This window comes from Athene cunicularia, assembly GCF_003259725.1.
Source record: "Athene cunicularia isolate RWA chromosome 23 unlocalized genomic scaffold, athCun1 chr23_part1, whole genome shotgun sequence".
Classification (NCBI taxonomy): Eukaryota; Metazoa; Chordata; class Aves; order Strigiformes; family Strigidae; genus Athene; species Athene cunicularia.
Genome location: NW_020799130.1, coordinates 3334514 through 3348306, shown reverse-complemented (window position 1 = coordinate 3348306; position 13793 = coordinate 3334514). Strand labels below are relative to the sequence as shown.

Here is a 13793-nt window from a genome sequence, read left to right as displayed (position 1 = left end):
CACTGCCTTAAAAAAAAAAAAAAAAAAAAGAAAACACAACACAAACTACAGGAACTCCCAGTCCCTATAAGAAATATTGCCTGAGGAAATTAAAACTAAGAAGTAGCTGAAGCAGCAAATGCCTGCCTACACCTTAAACCCACATACACAAGCAGGAGCTGTAAAAACTCTCAGCATTTTCCTGCCCCATGTCCTTGCACGGTGCATCCTGGCTTCAGTTCGTGCTGGGTGGCATTACCTGTGACCAAAACAGCGGTGTAAGTTGTCCCAAGTGCCCTGAATGACAGGAAGGACAAGCTTCATCATTAAGGTTTGTTTCAAACATATCCACAGCAGGAGCCCATGGATAGAGATCAACCCATCCAGACCAAACGAAAAAAAAAAAAAAAAAAAAATCAGCTACAAGCCACAGGATCTGTATGAACGCTAACGCAGCTTTGTTGCACTGATGTAACTTCATTCCCAGTGAGCCAGTAAAGCAGATAAACAGAAGTCACTGCGACCAGCAGAGCTGATACAAGCTAATTTCCTTAAGGCACGTGCTCTCGTCCCTCAAGCACCCCTCTGTACTGCAGCAACTTCATCTCCCCTCTTCACCCCACGAGCCTCCTGACACGAGGCAAGGTGCAGCAGTGCCGTGACTTGTCTGGAGCTACACGTGTGCTTAGGCCAGCTCTGCTGCCAGAGAGTGAGTACGTCAGCTGAGCTCTGCTCTCCAAAGGGTCTTCACTTAGATCTCAAAGGGAGATGATTGCGATTGCCTGTGATACTTTCTTCTTTAAAAGTTCCCTCGTTGGTAGCTACAGATGGAAAACACTACCAAAAATCTTTTAAAGGAAATTGTTCCCCTTTTAAAAAAGCAAAAACTGAGACACTACAAATGGAAACGGCTTGCCCAACAGACAAGAAATGAACTCACAGCCCCTAGAGTCAAGTCGTGGGAACTATTGTCTAGACCACTCTTCTTCCCCATTAGACTCTTCCCAACAAGAACCTCACCCCAGAAATAACCCCCAACGATTGTGCAGCTACAGAGAAATAGCTCACTTGGCTGTTCACAGGGCCCAGCTCTGCTGCCTTAGAGGCTTTACTGCCTTTAAACATAATGAGACTCAAGCCTCGGGCAGTAAATTGTTAGGAAGACGACCATGGTCTTTGTCTTTTGCCTGGCATCCCACGACAACTGCAGGAGTATCCAGGAGTTTCAATTCTCCTCGGAAAGCTGCGTGCACACAGCGTGACACGTATGGAGCAGCTGGGAGAAGGCTGTGATCCGAGCTACTGGGCTGCCTCGCCAGGAGGGGCTGCTCTGTATTAAAAACAGGAGCCAGCTGCAGCTGTGCTCCACATCCAGCCTCACGCATCACCCAGCAGAGGCACTGAACCAACAGGAGCTGCCAAGGATGGAAGATGCTCAATGCTGGGAAAAGGAAGGGGCAGTCAAGGCCGGCAGGTCTATATGTTGGGCAAGAGTTTGACCAACAAGCTTCCTGTCCCCAGTTCATGCCACCCTTCAAACTTGATAAGAGAAGGAAAACAAGGTCAAAATAACGACTACCTGCTGCTGGGTTCTGCTCCCGCTCCAGCCACCAACGAGTAAGATACTGAGCAAACCCATTTCTGTGACCCACGGTCCCAGATGGGAAGGACTGGAACTGGAGGCCTGACATGAAGAGCAGAGGAGCCCCTCCACCACCAAGCTCTGCCTCGAAGGTGCCTCCTGCAGCTAAGCTCCCTCTTCAGCACACTATCAAACCTGCTGCCTTTAAGTGTTTTACTATTAGCAACAGCTTCTCACAATCAGCTTTTTAAATCACACATCTTGAAATTTTCTACATGTTCTCCATCCAGAGCTCAGCACCGTGAACACTCTCTCCTCTACCCTGCATCCAACCGATGCATGGACAGAGGTGGCCATTTTAACCAGCATAACCTTCAAACTCATTAAGAGCAGCAGTATCACTTTAATCAGACTCTTTAAAATAAGAATTCCATGTGCAAACTGACAAAGTCATTCTCCTAGGTCCTGCCAAGCCCTTTGCCGTAGGCAAAGGAGTTGAGACGTCCCTTAGCATCAATTTTGTTTGTTTATTTATAAAGTTCACATGTTTGATCTTTGTTTAGCAACTGTTTTCATCTCTCTGTCCAGTGGTAAGAACACAGCAGTTCTTCTCTTGAGTCAAAGAATCATGAGTTCTCTTTTTCCAGCTCTGGAAACCATCCAGCATCAGCTCTGAGAGCTCACCAGAAATTTAGCAAGACCAAGTGCAGTAGGATCTGCAGGGAGAAGGGTTGCTTACCCCCGGACTTTTCCTTTCTCACACACAGTTAAAAGCCAGGCTCTTTAAGTTGCCTTGAGTTAATACTTTTCAGAAATTATCTCATGACACTTGACTAACTTACCTCCCCCAATCTCTGGTTCCTTTTGAACACTGCAATCACAACGCAAGCTGCTCAGCCACCACACACTTTTGGCAGTCTTAGAAAAATACTAACCCAGACTAAAGAGCTTTGTTATTGCCAGCGTTGCTGCATTTTTTTCATTAAACTGCTTTAAGTCTCACCACTATGCCTACTTGACTTCAGGAGACCACCACAAACCCAAGCATTTGGGTGTGAACTACTCACCAGTTCAAGGTGAATATTGCTTTTGCAGAACAAATTTGATGAAGAAAGTAAAGCCCTCGAGCAGCAGTTCCTAAACGTTTGTGATTAAAATGTCAGTCAACTTCTCATGGACCACTCACCCTGGTAACACTATCCCCTGCTTCACGTAAGCCCATCAAAGGCTCTCCTTGGCCTCCTGGACCACCTGCAATCCACTGAGAAGCGTTTGGAAACCACTACAGTTAAATATATTCTTGATTAATGAGTCACTACATCCACCCTTTCTCCTGGAGACTTTCAGAGACAGCAAAAATGTTTAGACATTCAGCTCATAGTTAGCTTTCATTGTAACGAGTGTCCAAAAGCCCTCAGGCAACCACGTCAAATGAGTTCCTTTTCCATCCCACTGAACACAAAGGTTTGTCCAGGTTTCTTTTTCCTTCCATCAAAATCTCAACTACCCTCTGACAAATTGGTTTATTCCTACACCAGCAAGTACTCAGCAGAGATACTTCTAGGGTCTCCTCAGCTTTTTAGCTCCTGTATTTTGCTGCCATTTATAAGAAAACTGAGTTGAGGAAGTAACTAGAAATTGTTTCTGGAATTTCCACAGCACAATTAATCCGAGTGAAGCTTTTGGCAAATAGTATGTTTTAGCTTCTTTGCAATAAGAAAACTGGAGTTCCAATAAAGCGTGCCAATTGCTAAAGGAATGAACCAAGACAATTCTGATCAATCTTCTGAAATGTGTGCAATACCCTCTGTAAAATATGGAACAATGGTAACAAAATGCCAGCTTATTTTTAGGAATTACTTAACGAAACATCGCAAAAATAAGTTGACAAGTATCTGGAATAGTATTTTCAAACAAGGTGCCAATACTACAAGACCAGTGCCATTAAACACACATCTCAAGGTGAACGAGCTCTCAGCATCACTAGATCTCCCTTTGACTTCATCCCAGAGACTGACAGCAATTTCCAGTACATTGTTAGGCTCAGGTGGAATAGGACGGAGCACAAACAGAAAAAAAAAAAAAAAAAAGAGATCACTTTAATATAACTGGGGTCTATCTAAAGCATGTTGATGTTGCGGGAGCAGGCAGGACAGAGGAGAAGGGTGACACCTCCCCGTAGTCACCGCACTGCTCTCAGTCCTTACAGCTGAGGTGAACAGATGTCAGCTGCTTTCACAATTAATACTTATCGCAGTTTAGACGGTCCAGATCCCAAACCACTGGAGTTCATTACAAATCTCCAGACCAGTGTTCCTTGAGAACGTGGCACCATTTTTGGAGAGGTAAGGCAGAGCTATGAAACCTGGATTCAAGCCAAGTTCAAAATTATTTGGCTAAGAGCTGTCCCCGAGAAAAGGGAAAAATGCAGTGATCAGAAGCAAGTACGAAATGTTCAGCCTCACCTAGCTCCCTCAAGCTCTGAAATTCTTTCCATTGCTCATGGTCAGCAGCTACACGGAACTGTTTGGGAGTGGGCTCCATAGCTTTCACTGAAGCCAAAATCCAGCTGCTTCTTGCTAGGACATCTAGAAGGAACCTTCCACACCAGACTGGGCAGTCACTTGAGCTGTCAAAACAAAAATCTAGCAGAAAGTGTAAAAGTTATTAGCTAGTCAAAAAGCAGCTCTTGCAGCAGAACGTAATTATATAAAACACTTATCACATAGCCTGGCTGTTGCCTTTGCCATGCAGGACAAGCATCATCTCTGCAGCTCAACAGTATTCCCTTTCTTCCCACAAAGAGGGTGCTACATTACCCTCGGGTCTGCCCAGTTCCATTTCATGGAAGCGTGTGACCAAACTCAAACAAAACAACTGCAAATCTTACTGCAAAACCCACCTCTGATCACAAACCTTGGATACAAGTATGTGACCCTACACAGGGTTTAATTGTTGGATTTGCTACTGCTACAAGCAAGTCTGTTACTTCCCCGCACATGCTCAAACTCAGATGATGGCATCCCAGATTACAGGCTCCAGGAATGTCTTCTGGATTCCACAAATTTCCTTTCAAAAACAAAAATCAGACCCCAGATACACCTCAAACACTCATCAGACAGACAGGAGATTGACATGATAATGCTTAAGCAGTTTGGAAGAAAACTTCCACTAGTGGCTGGTGGTCTTTGCTCTAAAGACCAAGTACCTAGTTAATATACTCATAACAAAAGCAGGGGTGGATGGTGTTTACCACGGCTAGTTGAGACAGACTTGAAAGCAAAAGTAAGGAAACACGGCTGAAACTCAGAGTGAGTTCTGTAGATGGGATCAATTCAGTCTCAACTCCTGAAATGGCTCTTTAGTGGATTATCTGGGTGGAAACAAGTTGAACCAAACATGAGAATTTTTGATGTCTTTTGAATCAATTTTCACCGTTTAACTCTGAAAACCTAGTATCCCAGAGAGAAACGAGCTGCCAGAATTTATGTTCTTAAAGAGTTTCCACTTAAAATCTGAAAAAAATCCCACTCCTTGTAATTTCTATAGGAGAAGTCATTATTTCTCAACTCAGTTTTAAGAAAGTTCTTAATTTTGTTAAGGGGCACGACTGCTAGTTAGAACGTTAGAAACAACACAGATTCTGCCTTAATTCACACCACCGCAGGAAAAAACAGAAAACCCAAAGCTGCAAACATGATTACTACAAAGTTCTGTTCTGTAGTTCAGCACGCCACACTCAAATCGTAGCTGACACATGCAAGAACTGTAGTCTTCAGAAATAAAAGAAAGATCTGCTTGGTAGTGAAAATATAATTTTATTTTTAACAATAGCTGCCAGCAGTATACTGGTATATCTGTAAAAGATGTTCCAGAGAGTGAAAGACATAAGCAAACTACAATAAATTGTATCAACTCTTCAAGTATTTCTGCAAACAATGCTCCAATTCTTGATGTCCTGTCTTGGGAGTCTTGATATCCTATTCCACTCCACTGTTCCTCCACCCCCCCAACCCCCTCCAGAAACAAAATGTAATAGTTGGTGGCACAAGTTCTGAGGCAGATTAAATATTTTTCACTTGGGATAAAGCCTTCTTCTGAAAATATTAATGCGTTCTGATAGTACTCTGAGTGGCAAAGAGGAAAAAAAAAAAAGTTGACTATACTTAGACACTTTTTGTTCTATACCGAGATAGGCATCAGTGGGTTTGGCTCAAGCATCTTCAACTTGTTCATGTCTGTGTTCCTTTGATACGAAATGCTAATTTGCTACTTTAGCATAAAAAGTTGATTACATCTCTCTTCTTATCATGGAACGGCACGCAACTCTCAATCAGTTTAGACATGCCCATTGCGGAAAAAACACCAATTTTATGGGAAAATGCAAACATACAAGTTATGTGGCTGGGACTGTCCGTGTGGGACGCTTACACAGACTGGCAGTGAACAGTAGATGGACAGAAAAAGCTTTGGAGTGCATGAAATTATTTCAGAAGTTCACATGCCTCTTGTCCAACAGACAGCTCTTACACATAAGGAATCTCTTCAAGAAGGAAAGCTTTGTTAAGATTAAAAAAAAAAATAATCATGCATATACTATAATCTCTTCTCCCACACAAAACCAGGGTGAAGATGATGGATTTTCCCTTTATGTTCAGGAAATACACAAGTCACCTGTTTTAATGGGAATTTAAGCATATTTCAGCTTGAGAATAAAGTAAGTTATTCAGCATGCTAATACATGCAACCAACTTGCAAACTGGAATGCCTACTTGAAAGGGTAACTGCTGTTTTTAAATTGTAGAAGGGGCTAGAAGCATCATTTTAAATTTAAACAGGGGGTAGATTAATTGCTGTTTGATGAAATTAAAAATGCATTTAAAGATCAGATTGTAAACAAGTTGACAGAAGTCAAGAATTTACATAGTTATGAAAGGGCTTTTTTAATTAATGTCGGGCTGGTGATTGGGGCAGATGAAAGTGCTCTACCCACACCAGACGCGCAGCCGTTTACACACCACCCCAGCTACGCTCTGCTCTTCTGAAGGCATCACCTACCCGGGTGAAAGCTGCTCGCTCCCCATTAGATTCCCGGCCTCTGCTGAAGCCACGGCAAGAGGCCGGCCAGCTTCTGCCACAACACAACAAAACTGTGCAACAGGAAGCCTAAAAGATACCGACTCCTTTTCACACAGGACAGTTAACAGCTATCCTATAGTAACCGCCTTCGAAATTGCTAACCTGGTCCTCATTTGAATTACACCTCTAAGGGAAAGGCTCCGACGCTCAATACTCCGCTGTACTGAGATAAGAAATACATTAGTTACAGCAAGAGCTTTAACTTTGTTTACAAGCTTTCAGACACAATCATTAAAATACTTAATGCCAAATATAATGTATTACAATTGTTTGAAGATTGCCTAAAAAGTAAAGAGAATATATTATCTATATAAAGACAACAAGCCTGGTATTTTAACAAGTTAGGGATTTGTGTGCATCGACATGCAGGCAGGGTGCACACTAGAAAAGTGCATGAAAGAGTTTTCATGCTCGTATGCACATAAATTGCCTGGCGTGCTGAAGTGTGCACGCAACGGCTAATTTGCTTTTAAAAGGAGTGAGGCCTGATTACTACAACCTCAAACAACTTCCAAGGACCATCCTGATGTAGGTTTTAGAGTTAAAAAAAAACTTAACAAAGATATGCCCACAATCACATTGGTTCCTCTATTTTTGTTTTTCGGGGTTAACTAAATGATGGCGAAGAGCACCAAAACAATGAGGGTTGGTTATTTTTTTTTTTAACCCTATGTGTCCTTAAACTTATTGTTATCTAACAAAAAAGGAAGTACCTCCTTTTCCTAGATGTCACGTTGTAGCAAAGACTGAACCCCTACAGAAGATTATTATAACTTTATTCAGGATGAGAACGTGACATTAGAATACAGTAATTATTAAAAGGCTACAGTTAAGTTTTTCCTAACCAGGTCGCTCTGCAGAATTTTCTTTCTGTGCCTAAGCACCCCTGTAATAAAATAAATCATAATAGGGTCTAAGTGTATCTATGGTCATCTTCAAAAGACATGTAACAGGATTGCTAACTGCCTTTATATTGGAATTCTAGCTCTAGGAAGGCAAGACAAGGCACCACAAGCCACGTATACAAATATGGATCTTGTAACTCTACCTCTTCTAATTCAAACTAACTTCACGGGTATATAAAGTAGCAAAAGCAGGATGCTTAGAAAAGTCAGGCTGGTTTCATAAAGCCAGTGCTTACCAAAAAAATTAGTGTATAAAAGTGTTTACGTGAGCATTTCCATGTTATTGCAGAATGTTAAATATTCCAAGAACAACCTACCAGGAATAGCACTTTCCAGCTTCTAAAATCAGTTAAATATAAAAAGTATCTTTACAAAAAAATAGGCATATTAAGTCTAGCATTCTTTGGAGTTGTTTATGATGGTCTTTTAAAAATAACCTAGCAGTTTATTTCATGCATCAAAATCATTAATTTTTAAACAAGAAAGCTATTCCCTGGTTTAGAAACATTTGAAAATTGCTTTTAAAAAAATTGTAGTGCTATTCCTCAGTGTTGCTGTAAAAAGATTATGTATAGTAGTGCAATGATTACGGTTATGCAAAATTGCAGCCCAGGTGCACAGACAAGCAATTAGGATAAATTCAATGTAAAGGACTGGATTTCACGCACCATTTCTTTACAAGAGTAATTAATAGATTTCCTTTCAGGAAAAAAAAATGCATACTATAATTTAAGGCAAACGTTATCTTTAAAGGTCACTTTAGCTTTCTTCAGGAAAGAAATAGCTTAAAAAAGTTCCCAGAAAGACTCCCCCCCCCCTTTAATGGCTATCAGTGTTCAGTCTTGCATCACTAATCATTGCACTGCTATTCACCATATACAGTAGCTATTTACCAACTAGGACACTAACGTTTACATGTACATTGTTTATGACAGCACAGATTTTTGTAAGTAAATAATCACCAGAAAGATCTATACAAAACAAAGGCTCTTAACTACCAAAAAGAAAGCCACTTGCAATTTTTAAGGTGAACAGATGGCAAGCATCCAATTCTTCTGGTTTCATGATGGTAAAAGGCATCCTGACAATTATTTGTTTGCTGCAAAACTTAAAATTTGGGACAAATGTAGGTTGCCAATTTTTGTTTTTTAAGAAGTGGGTTTTTTAATCTCATCGAGCTCTTAAAGACACAACTAAATACTCACTCTGAACTGTGAGCTTCCTGCTACAGCACTCAAGCCTAGATTCCAACTTCCCTGATGTATGAGGTCATTCAAATCCAAATTTCACATCTGAGTCCATTCTCAACCATTACTGTGATTTCAAATCCAAGAGAAATTATTTTTAAAAATATTGTCAAATAGGCTGCAAATGGCTCTTTTGGATAATAAGTTCCCTTCTATATGTAAGTAGGATAGACGAGCAGGTACAGTTCAGTGTCACAGATACGACAATCGTGTATAGACCTTCTGGAAAACCAATAAATTCCAAAATACATAAATATTCCTTGTACCATATAGCAAGACAGTATCCTAAACCAATTTGTAGACAGGAGGGACCAAATGTTTGCAAAGACAAGTAGTAGGGGCAAGATAACCCTTCATATGGAAGGATCTCGAGTTACCCCAGTGCAATATTAACATAACTGCATTAATGATATTCAAACTTGCTGTGAAAGGAGGTAAGGAAAAACAAGCCTATAATTAAGTCTGCAAACTTTAGGTAATTACTGTACCTGGTCTATCCACCATAACTTTGAATAACTGCAAGTTCATGCAAAAAAAAAAAAAAAAATGCTATCTTATATGAAAAGAGCAGTCTGTTAGAAGCATTGTTACGGAATATGCAAGAAGTCATCTCTTTTGCAAGTGCCGTTTACTTAGTGAGTCTCTTGGCTACATCGCTGTAAGCTATTTCAATTTCTTTGTCTCCAGGACAGGTATTGGTGAATTCATCCCTGCTATAAGCATTCGTCAGGTATCTCCAAATCCCTGTCATTTCCTTGGGAATCTCGAAGTTGCGGTATTTTTTGGCCACCACCTAGAACAAAAAGGATTAAGATTCTGAATTTATATCCTTCAACTTAAAGCACTTTCCCAGCCCTTGTCACTCTCTCATTAAGCCACCCTTCCAACACTCGGTCTCTTCTAAAGTCAGCAGAGGCTGCCCCTCGGGGATATGCCTGCACCTGGCAGGGTACTGCCTCGCTTAGTTTGCATCCCTGCGCTCACCAAAGTACTTCTGCACCCAGGCAGAAACTTAATCTGTGGCTCCATCTGCAGTACAAACCTGACAAAGATCACTGGAGACAGGGAAAAGAAATCAAGCCACGATTATACAGGCACATCTTCACTCCTGCAGTTATCCTAGGCTACCTCTTTCTTGTCTTTTTTTTTAAATACAATCCTTGCATTTCACACTGTGTCATTTACTTGGTTGCTAATGGAGTAGTTTTCTCTACAGATGTGAGAAGACATCCACTTCCAACATCAACTGGTCACATATTGTTCACGTTCCTTCTTCTACCCTTCTTTTAAGTGCTGCAACTTCCTGTGACCAAACTGGTCAGCGCAGTAAAACAGGTTTTGACTTGTGGCTTGTGCCATTTTATCATCCAACACCCAACTTGTCTGCTGGTTCACACCTCCACTGAATTCAGCTGCTCTGCCCCTACAGCTCTTGTGCATTACCCAAATCTGAACACAATTTCATGCGCTGTTCATGCTGTAGTTAAACTCACAGGGGAGCCTGCAAATGGCTGAAATTAGTTGGGACTCCAGAATGTCATAAGCATTTTGTCCTTCGCTACCACGTAACAGCATCCAAGGCATTTACCTTGACAATGTGTAGTTTGGGTAGCAGGTTGCAGTCTGCTAATGTCATCTCATTACCATCCAAAAACTTGCGGGTAGAAATTGTTATATCCTCCATGCTGTTTTCATCGATCTCATCAGGAAGAGGAGAGTTCAGATACTCATCCAGTTTCTGGAGGGTTTTCAAGAGGCCACGTTCTAAGGCTACAGAGGAAGGAACGGTTTTAAAAAGAAAAAAAAAAAAAAAGCCAAACCACAGCACAAAAATTTCAAACAAATTATAATTTAGAATATTGATATTAGTAGCAGATCTGAAAAACAAAATCCACATCACTGTACCACCCAGAACAGGCCATATACTGAAGGATTTTTAACCCTCGTACAACTTTTGTGGCAACACTGCTGCTGGAGCTGCCTTTGTGGTCACTAGCAACACTGAAACTGAACTAAAATCCCTTTAAATATCACACAGGTACGGGTTATTTAAAAGCTGGTTTATACAGGAGTTGCATTCATTTGGAATACTCTAAGACTGTCCACAAGCGTTTATTTTTGGTTTAAAAAGTGGCTTATGTCAGTTTAAGACTATTCCTAACTGGCTTAAACTAATTAGAAATAAGCTATGCTAGGGTTTATATTCATTTAAAGGTAATCTGTTTAATGTCACATGCTCAGTTACAGCCACGACTGAACAGAATACCGAGGAGGTTTATGCACACAGCAGCAGAGGGCAGCACACCCCACAAAATGGAAAAATATTTCTCAGCTGTTTACAGCTATTTAGCATCTCTCTATTTGAAACAGAGCAGAAAGGCATTCTGATTCCCTGACTTGAGTACACTGAGGACAAAAGATTTGTACTAAACTATTTACAGATCTAATTGTGCGTTCTTTATCCTATTGATGTCTCTCCTCCCATCTACTGTGTTCTCTCTGGACAGAAAGGTCTTAATCCTTTAAAGATAGTAACACGGACTAAAGCTTAAATCAGAACTCTGAATGGGAGCCCTCAATCCCAGAAAGGTCAAATGATCAAGCGTGCGGAAAGGCCTCGCAGCAAACACGTGGAAACTCAACCATGAGGGCATGACACAAACCCCGCATGGAATTTGGTTCTGGATGTTAAAATCATTCCTACTTAGTTTAAGAGTTTTGAGTGGCTGTTGCGCTGGGAAGTTTCAGTGCCAGGGATATTTGCAAAACATGCACATCCTGCTAAAATTTTGATCGAATACTGTCTAGGTGAAGTTCTCTTTGGAAGTCTTGAAGTTTTTGTCTGTGACCATTAACTCTAAACCACAGGTCTAATTCATGAGACTCCCTCAAGTGTCCGTTAACATTTGTCAATGAGACACTTCACAGTAAAGTCACTCTGAAAAACACAAGACAATGAAACAACGTGCACACAGCTTTCAGCCCTCAAGTCACCTACCTTCGTTAGCTTCTGGTCTCGAATTTTTGATAAATGCAGAAAATTTGGCAAATATATCCATTCCAGCAGTGTTTGATTCTGGATGCTTTGGTGAAAGTTTTAGGTACCTAAAAAGAAGAAAGGAGTAGATCTACAGCACGTTTAGCAGAATGATTCTCATCGTGTATTAGCTAGCACAAAACAGCCCTTTGGAAAAAAGGATTCCACATGATATACATTTACCAATTTATCTGTTTTCAGATTAATGCGAAGGACTTGCTTAAGTGTGATGTCACACACTTCTATTTAAGTTAAGATTTTTCAAATCCAACACCTTTTGAATCACTTTTCGGAGGAATGCCAAAGCATATTTCTGGTTTCTGAAATCAGGCATTTGTTTCAAGCACAGAGTGTCTGAAGCAGCCCAGGGTCACAGGCGTGAGCTCCCTCAGTGCTGCCAAGGGGGCAGATCACAGTTCTGTGAACAAGAATATAGTTGGAGGTCAAACAGGTATCAAATTAAACACCCTTGTCTGTTCTCTGTTCACTGGAGATTTTTTTTTTTTTCCATTTAAATTAATATCAGCTGTCCCAGAATATAATGGACTTCAAATCTTTTAACAAAAACGTAGTCTTGCCACACCACAAAGACAGAACAGTTCAGCCTGCTAAGGGCAGTGTCTGCATTTTGCCATTGCCTGCCAGCTGAGGGAGAAAGCAGCCAACAGTTTAGAGAAAGCTTGAACACTTTTCTCACGCCTGTGCTGTGTAATCTAATTATTTTTAGAAGTGTTCAGTATTTTCCACCATGATTTCCAATTACTAAATAATCAATCTCTAGGATTTATCACCATGCCTTAATTTTTTAAAAAATTATTTCCAAGTTGTATTTCGTAATCACTGGTTCTGTACAAGTATCCACTGTTACTCTACTTATAAAAAGCTGGAAGGAATTAAAAAAAAAAAAAAACAACACACATTAAATACAAATTATATTCCTGATGAGAAAAAGAAATGACAGATTCTTGAAGATTTAAATAACACCTTCTAGAAGAATGATTGTAAATACAAGTCTCTAAAAGGATACTGCATGTTTCCTTAAAACAGATTCCCACAATAGTTTATTACAGAGTCAGGATTAAGTTTTGTATAGCAGGATCATATTCATTTACAGTATCTGAAGACGTCATCAGAACATGCCCCAGGCATCAAAAGGAAAGGTCATTTGGTTTGGAAACTGCAGGAAGGATGATAGGACTCTACAAAGGGACAATTTTAAAATAATCTTTAAAAGAAAACAGTTTTTAGTATAAAGATGAGGGAGCTGGAGGGAGCAAAGGAATGACAAGCAAGAACTCCAAGCTATTTTCAGTGTCTCATCTTCAGTTTATTGATGCTGAAGAACATCTTAATGAGTGCAGAAAACCCCTCTGAGAATACTCTGTCTAATCTAAGGTGACAAATTATCATCTGAACACTTACTTGGGTGGAGCCAAAACATCTTCCAGGAACTCTTCAATCTTATTCACATCTGTTTTCACTTCACCATTGTAAGTTATGAAGGGTGGATGAGTGCCTGGAGCCAAATTTTGAAGGTCTGCTGGTTTTCTAGGGCAAAATACAAACCAATACAAGAGTAAGTGTGGGTCATCTATGCCCCTGGCTTTCACTGCTGCAATCACCAAAGCACTGCCTGAGGTTTACACATCCCTGTGGTTTTTAAAAGGCATCACACCAGTTTTTTCTTAAAAAGTGAGTTTACAGCTTGATTAGCATTTTGAATATATACTGGATAACAATTCAAATAAAGACAACTGCTTCCTCCTAACGTCTTTTCTCAAGTCAATGTTGACTAGCAGGGGGAGATAGATATATATATATATATATATATATAGATATATAGAGATAGAGATAGAGATAGAGATAGAGATAGAGATAGAGATAGAGATAGAGATAGAGATAGA

The 13793-nt window shown here is 40.4% G+C and overlaps 1 protein-coding gene across 1 annotated transcript in view; it reads right to left on the bottom strand.

Moving 5' to 3' along the window:
- Positions 1 to 5359: 5359 nt before the first annotated feature.
- CLIC4 (chloride intracellular channel 4) overlaps positions 5360 to 13793 on the bottom strand; it is a 14049-nt gene continuing 5615 nt past the window's right edge. The window contains exons 2-5 of the mRNA XM_026863226.1: positions 13312 to 13437; positions 11851 to 11957; positions 10441 to 10622; positions 5360 to 9645 (exon numbers count right to left, since the gene is read on the bottom strand). Of these exons, the coding sequence (XP_026719027.1) occupies positions 9481 to 9645; positions 10441 to 10622; positions 11851 to 11957; positions 13312 to 13437 (580 nt within the window). The 3' untranslated portion in view covers positions 5360 to 9480. The remainder of the gene's footprint in view (positions 9646 to 10440; positions 10623 to 11850; positions 11958 to 13311; positions 13438 to 13793) is intronic.